The 7,641-nt window shown below is 34.9% G+C and overlaps 1 protein-coding gene across 1 annotated transcript; it reads left to right on the plus strand.

The window, feature by feature from the left end:
- The first annotated feature begins 232 nt into the window (after positions 1 to 232).
- On the plus strand, positions 233 to 3,681 carry LOC145052537 (GTP-binding protein, HflX). Its single transcript, XM_079000360.1, has 13 exons — positions 233 to 723; positions 822 to 964; positions 1,053 to 1,169; positions 1,241 to 1,355; positions 1,450 to 1,587; positions 1,687 to 1,782; positions 1,861 to 1,974; positions 2,080 to 2,148; positions 2,610 to 2,680; positions 2,781 to 2,874; positions 2,965 to 3,093; positions 3,194 to 3,283; positions 3,378 to 3,681. Exons 1-13 carry the CDS (start codon positions 325 to 327, stop codon positions 3,540 to 3,542), a joined length of 1,740 nt encoding a protein of 579 aa, XP_078856486.1. The 5' UTR covers positions 233 to 324; the 3' UTR covers positions 3,543 to 3,681.
- The last annotated feature ends 3,960 nt before the right edge of the window (positions 3,682 to 7,641 follow it).

Below are 7,641 nucleotides of genomic sequence, written 5' to 3' on the forward strand. Positions count from 1 at the left end.
TAAAAAGTCAGAAAACCTGACTTTTTGTAACTTTTCTAAAAAGAATTTTTGACATCTAAAAAGCAAAGCCAAAGATCCCATGGTTGTCAACTTAAGCCATTCCAACAAGGTAGATTAAAAAAAACGGTGATAACTGATAACCCCATAGCAAGATACGAGGGGGCATCAAATAACAAAAACCAAAATTTAAGGAGCAGAATGTAATTTGTAGGAATATCGTTAAAAGATATTTCAATTGTCAGTTTACCACCGGAAGCCATTAACGACGATAAAGCGAAGGAAACCCAGAAAAATCTCTTCCAAATTCTCCACTCCTTAACTAGAATGAAAGTATGCTTTCATTCAGTAGCGAATCCTTTCGTTCTCTTTCCACAATTCAATTCCAATAAGTGCACTTGGAACCCTAATTCAACAACCCCAATTTTTATACAAAATTACAGTGTTAATAGTAGAAGGGTTAAATCTCACCATCGTTTTCATCTGTCCATTAGAGTTCTAGAACATGGGACGGGAGTTCTATCGCCTGCTAATGACGACACAGATATCTCCGTTGAGAGCCAATCACCGGATACCAGCGACGGAGTGCTTCCAGAACTTGTAGATGTAGCGGAGGAAGATCACATAAGTGCTCCTAAGAATCTCTCGCCGAAGAGGTTTGCTAAGAAGAAAGAAAAAGATGATGACGATGAGGATGGTCGATTCAAGCTGCGAAATGGGAGGGAGGTTTGTTTTTCAATTTTTCTTCACGGATTTCCAGAAAAATATCCCTCAATACATTCAAATCAGGAATCAGAAAAATTCTAATAGACAAAAATCTACAGATTTTCGAAGAAAAAGCCTACCTTGTAGGTGTAGCACGTAAAGACGAATCAAAGGAGTTATTTAGCATCGAAGAATCACTCAAAGAACTCGCTCAACTAGCTGATACTGCTGGATTGATGGTTGTCGATTCCACCTATCAGAAGTGAGTAACATCTTTCGAATCATTGTTCTATTTTCTTGAACGTATTTCAAGATCATATTCACGTAAACACAATTGTTTTGTGTTGCAGATTATCTACTCCAAATCCAAGAACATATATCGGATCCGGCAAGGTTTCTGAAATCAAAACTGCAATCAACGCTCATGGTGTTGAAACTGTAATCTTCGATGATGAACTCTCACCAGGGTTAGTCATTAGTTAATAGTTATTATTTATCAATATCTTGCACAAATAATTAAACTTTAATGAAAATACAGTCAATTGCGCAATTTGGAAAAGGCATTTGGTGGAAATGTGAGAGTGTGTGATCGAACAGCTCTCATTCTTGACATATTTGACCAAAGAGCAGCAACACGTGAAGCTGCTCTACAGGTTATAATTATAATATTATTAAATATTAATAATTAATAATTACTTACCTATGTTTGAGATTTTACAATGAAGTGAAAAATAAATTATTTTTTAGGTTACATTGGCACAAATGGAGTATCAATTGCCAAGATTAACTAAAATGTGGACACATCTTGAACGTCAATCAGGAGGACAAGTTAAAGGAATGGGAGAGAAACAAATTGAAGTGGACAAACGTATTTTACGCACTCAAGTAAGGAATCTTGTTAGTTTTTGGTACCATGGAATCATGGAAAGAATGGAATGGAATGACTGATTCCATTCCAACTAAAATTCTTTGTGAAATGTACAGATTGGTGTTCTTAAAAAAGAATTGGAGTCTGTTCGGAAACATAGAAAGCAATACAGAACAAGGCGTCTTTCTGTACCCGTGCCTGTTGTCTCACTGGTAGAAAACTAGAAATAAATTATTATTATTTTTTTTTTTTGGATATTTGATTGTGTGATGATAATTTTAATTTTTTAGGTTGGGTATACAAATGCTGGAAAGAGTACACTGTTGAATCAGTTAACAGGGGCTAATGTTCTTGCTGAAGATCGGTTGTTTGCAACTCTTGATCCGACGACAAGAAGGGTACAGGTCAGCATTTCTTTGTTATATATTATTATTATTATTAATTTATTATTTTGATTATGAAAATGCAAATTTTTTTATTTTTTTTTATTTTGATGAATATGACTTCAGATGAAGAATGGAAAGGAGTTTCTGCTTACAGACACTGTTGGGTTTATTCAAAAGCTTCCAACAACTCTAGTGAGTTAATTTTTTTTTTTAATTTTTATACATTCATGTATTTAGTAGAGTAAATTACACGAATGGTCCCTATGGTTTGGGGCAATTTGCACGTTTGGTCCCTAACTTATTTTTTTAACTCGGAAGGTCCCTACAGTTTGTTTTTATTGCGCGCTTGGTCCCTGTCTTACCTAAAATGACTATTTTGCCCTTAATTTTTTAATTTATTTAAATAAGATGGGGTAGATAAGGTAAGGTAATGTGAGGTTGGAGCATGTTTATTTAAATAAATTAAAAACTCAAGGGCAAAATTGTCTTTTTAGGTAAGATAGGGACCAAGCGTGCAACATAAACAAATAGTAGGGACCTTCCGAGTTAAAAAAATAAGTTTGGAACCAAATGTGCAAATTACCCCAAACCATAGGGACCATTCGTGTAATTTACTCTATTTAGTATTTGTGAATTTATGTTTTTTGTTGTAGGTTGCTGCTTTTAGGGCGACACTGGAGGAAATATCAGAGTCATCACTTTTGGTGCATGTGATAGATATAAGGTAAGACTTTGCTTATTAATCAATGATCATACTTTTTTTTTTTTTTTTTTTTTTTTTAAAATATTTTTATTCTAATGAAGTATTGATATATCAAATGTAGTCATCCACTGGTTGAACAACAGATTGATGCAGTAGAAAAAGTTCTTTCAGAATTAGATGCTTCATCAATTCCCAAGTTGATGGTGTGGAATAAGGTGATTGAATGTTCTACTATTTTAAATATGGTTTAATGCAATTAATAATGATGTATTTATTTAATTTGAAATAACTATTTTTTTTGATAGGTGGATAGGGCTAGCAATTCAGAAGAATTAAAGTTAAAAGCCAAGAGTATGGAAAATACAATTTGCATATCTGCTTTAAATGGGACAGGTTTGGATGAATTTTGTAATGCAGTTCAGGAGAAACTTAAGGTTTTGACTTTTGACTTTTGACTTTTGATATTTATGTTTGTGTTTGTGTTCTCTTTATTTATATGTTGTTAATTTGGTGGATATTAAATAATGTGAATAGGATAGTATGGTTTGGGTGGAAGCTTTGGTTCCTTTTGATAAAGGAGAACTTCTCAGCACAATACATCAAGTTGGGATGGTTCAAGGAACTGTAAGGGGACATATTGAAAAATATATTATTTTAACAATTACATTTTGTTTAGACTAATTTTTATTTTGAAGATAATAATCATGTTCATGTGTAGGAATACACTGAGAATGGGACTCTGGTGAGAGGGTATGTGCCTCTACGTTATGCAAGGCTTTTGACGCCGATGAGGCAAACATTCGTATCACAATCTCCATCTTCAGAAGAAGAAGAAGAAGAAGAAGAAGAAGAAGAAGAAGAAGAAGAAGAACTCTCGTTATAATACCATTATAATCATTTCTTGTAACAAAGCCTTGAAGATATGTCTTTTTTCATATGTGGGAATTGATATTTGTAAATACATTAGTTTAAGACAAAATTACATAAATGGGTTCTATGGTTTACCAAAGGCTACAACTTCACTCACTGTTAATTTCTTTTGATGAACATAGTCCTTATAGTTTCTAAAACTTGCATGGTTGGTCTTGACCACTATAATCCCTCACTTGTAGTTTTTCAAATAAATCATGTGGATATCTCTTTTGAAATTGCTCTCTTTGGATGTGATCTTGGTTAACAATTCATGTATGGAACAAAGTATGGAAGTCTAATTCAAATTCCCTCAAATTCATGTGTTTGGTTGGAGTTAGTGTTGGATTAGGTGTCTAAGCCCATAACTATAATTGGTATGTACTTGAATTGATAGCAGCACAGTCTTTTTGGGTTGCCCTCAAACCTAGCAACCGAACAAGGAAATTATGAAAGGAGAGATATTAATTTATTAATAGATTAATAAATTAATATAAATGAATTTATTAATATGTTAAAAGATTAATATATTAATAAGAAATCATTTTGTTTAATTAATTGTTAGCCAGAAATTAATTAGAATTAATTTTGGGGTTAAAAGAATTAATTATAAAGTGCAGGGACTAGTTTGCAATTATCTAATAGTTGAGTGGAAGGCTCTAGAACCCCCTTGGATAAGGGTGGACGAAATCTGTAGGGGAAACCCTAATAATTTCGTCCATAGGGGCTTGGATAAAGCCCTTGGGTTTGCTTAGGCCCTAAGCAAAGGATAACTAGGGTTTCCCCTAAACCCTAGATCCCTCAGCTATATAAGGAGCCTCCTGGTTCATGTTTTGGTCACTCTTTCTTTTGAAGAAACCCTAAGGGCTGAAATTTTGCATACTCCCTCTCCCCTCTCTCCTCTACTTTCCTTCTTGCTAGTTTGGGTGTGATTCCATTAGAGGCATTACACTTGTGGTGCTAAGCTTCCAAGAAGATCAAGATCAAGATCAAGGGAATTATCAATTGTTTACTATAACAATTGAGAGGTATGTAATTACTAAACCCTAGTTTGTAAATTTCGATTACAGCCTCTCTCCTCCAGGGTTCTTATTTTGCAATTCAAAGTTGTATGTTCAATAGTTAAAACATAGATCCAAAGTAGGTTGCATGTGAACTTAGGAATTGTTTTCTAGTTTATTTGTTTGACCTAAAACCCATCAGTGGTATCAGAGCCTTTGTTTGTTTTAAATTGAATTGTTATAATTGTTGAATTGCAAATTAGGGTTTATAGCTATTAAACCCTAAAGGCCATTTTTTCGATTTTTAGGGTTGTGGATCAAAGGGTTTTCAAAAACCCTAGCCTCCAAAGAACCCTAATCGAAATTAGAGTTAGGGTTTTGAAAAACCCTAGCCTCCTCCCTTGTAAATTTCGAAATTACTAGATATTTTAGGGTTTCTTGCTTTGGATAATTGTTACTTGATTAGATTAATTGGATAATTATCCTTTACCCTAAAATTTCGAAATTTAGAGGGATAAGGATTAGGATTAAATTAATTGATTAATTTGATTGGATAATCCTTACAAGATTTAATAAATTAATTAATAGATAAATATTAAATCTAATTAATTGTTTTTTTAAATTTAAAATTTAATAGTTTAAATTTCGAAAATTTATATAAACCCTTGGAGTTTTAAAATGTTTTAAAACACACCTTATATATATTATAATTAAAAGTTAAATATTATATATGTATAAGAATATGGTCAGTCAAATCGCTAGTATGCCTCATTCACGAAGCTAGTCTATAAGGGGGGTATAAGGAAACTGCCTATAAAATGGTAGTTGAATGGGTGTCCACTCTCACCCACCGCTTCCTTGATTAGTGGAGGGTCGTTAGCAGAACGGATTTGATAGGACAAGTACCTCTCATTAAAAGTATAATGCTATTAAAGAAAGTACTAGAACATTATTTTTAAAAAATCCCAACTCTAGTTACTTTAGGAAAAATGTGAAAAGTATTCTAATCCATGAAATTGCACATTATGCTTTATTGGTCGTTAGTGGAGCGTGTGTGGTTTACTGGCACACTAAAAGGCACTAATAAAGAGTAGTAATGGGTATCTTATAATTATCATTTTGATGGAGCGTGTGTGGTTTACCGGCACATCAATAGTCAATGATAAAGACAATAAGGTTACCAAGCACATTTGCATGGTTATTCACATCTAGTTTGTGATCCTCGGTATCCCAGTCACAAATAGTAGAGCATAATCCGAGATTAAAACATGCCATTAAATAGTTTTAATGTATATCAAAAGAATTAGGAATTTCACTGCGTTTATTTTGTCTAATGGTGGAATTGGTGAATCGTCATTCACCTACCTTTATGAGATTTGAACTTGGATCTCGGCATCCCATTTCTAAGTTGTAAATCGTCATAGTTGGGTCCTAACCTTGATATGATATCTTTGGGTTATTATATTGAGGTGTCTTGAAATCTAACTAAAACTATCTTTCTTTTCAGATGTCTACTCCTGGAAACACTTCTGCTTCATCATCCTCCAGCCACAACTTCTCTCTACTAAACATCTGCTCCAAAGTCGTTATGGATGGCTCCAACTATAACCATTGGATGCGTAACATCATGATGGCGCTTAGATTCGAGGACAAAGAGTATGTCCTTGAAAAGGAGCTCAAAGAACTTGATGAGTCAAAAGCCACTCCCGAAGAGTATGTTGCCTACAAGAAACACTATGATGATGCTACCAAAGTGGCATGCATCATGGTTGCAACCATGTCCCTAGAATTGCAGAGGTACTATGAGGACTACTGGCCTTTTGAGATGAACAAGGACCTTATGGAAAAGTACCATAAGCGAGCGCGTCGAGAAAAGTTTGAGGTAGTCAAGTCACTCATGGCTTGCAAGATGAAAGAAGGGGAATCGGTTGTATCTCATGTGAAAAGAATGCAACGCTACATAGAGCGTTTGATCAAGCTCAACGTTCACTTCGATGAGGAATTGGCCATTGACATGGTCTTGAACTCGTTGCCTGATTGTTATGGTCAGTTTATCTTAACTTACCATTTGAACAACACTGAGCAGACATTGGCCCAATTGCACAACTTGTTGCAGACAGCTGAGGCAGGGATGAAGGGTAAAAGTATACCCTCCACACCTGCAAGTGCCCCTGTCTTGGCCATTGGACAGGGAAAGGGGAAGAAGAGGAAAGGTCCTCACAAACAAAATTGGAAGAGCAAGGCTCAAGCTGTGTCATCTAGTAATGGCCCAAAGGCTAAGCCCAATGGTTCCACTCCCCATGTTTCTGATCCAAAAGAGGCCATTTGCTTTTACTGCAATCAAAAGAGGCATTGGAAGAGATCTTGCCCACAATATCTGCAAGATATCAAGGATGACAAAGTGAAGCCATCCTCGGCAGGTATTTACACTATTTCTGCTAATAACTCATTATCTTCTCGTTCATGGGTCCTTGATACAGGATGTGGTTTTCATATCTGTTCTGATTTGCAGGGGATAAGGGAAAGTGAGGAGATAGAGCATGGGAGAATAAACTTGATCATGGGGAACAGAAAGTTTTCACCAGTTACCAAGATCGGAGTTTATCAACTTTTGCTCAGTAATGATGTTAGATTAGATTTAATAAATTGTTGCTATTCGTCTGAGACGACGAGAAACATTATTTCATTTCATGCATTGTTCAGACAAGGTTTTAAATATTCTTTTAATGATTTGAATGGTTCAATTTCTGTTTATAAGAATGGTGTTTTTGTGTTTGAAGCTTTAACTTGTGATGGTGTGTATGAAACAGTGACTTGTGTTGATAGCTTAGGAAATAGTGTACTTAATATTGACTTGTCTAATAGTGTAGACAAGGCATGCTTGTGGCATTGTCGTCTTGGACACATTAACAAGAAACGCATAGCCCAACTCCAAAAGGATGGAGTATTGGAATCATTTGACCTAAAATCAGATGATATGTGTGAATCTTGTCTTCTGGGAAAGATGACAAAATCACCATTCACAGGGTCTTGTGAAAGAGGTGAAGGTCTGTTGGATCTCATACACACAGA

This window comes from Lactuca serriola, chromosome 5 (genome assembly GCF_051521515.1).
Source record: "Lactuca serriola cultivar US96UC23 chromosome 5, Lser_US96UC23_V15, whole genome shotgun sequence".
Lineage (NCBI taxonomy): Eukaryota > Viridiplantae > Streptophyta > Magnoliopsida > Asterales > Asteraceae > Lactuca > Lactuca serriola.

Bases quoted from the DNA above. Each gene is read 5' to 3' on its own strand.
- LOC145052537 (XM_079000360.1), top strand. From the start codon at position 325: ATGAAAGTATGCTTTCATTCAGTAGCGAATCCTTTCGTTCTCTTTCCA. The intron at 724-821 runs GTTTGTTTTTCA...AAAAATCTACAG, and splicing joins AGCTGCGAAATGGGAGGGAG to ATTTTCGAAGAAAAAGCCTA. The intron at 2,149-2,609 runs GTGAGTTAATTT...TTTTTGTTGTAG, and splicing joins AAAAGCTTCCAACAACTCTA to GTTGCTGCTTTTAGGGCGAC.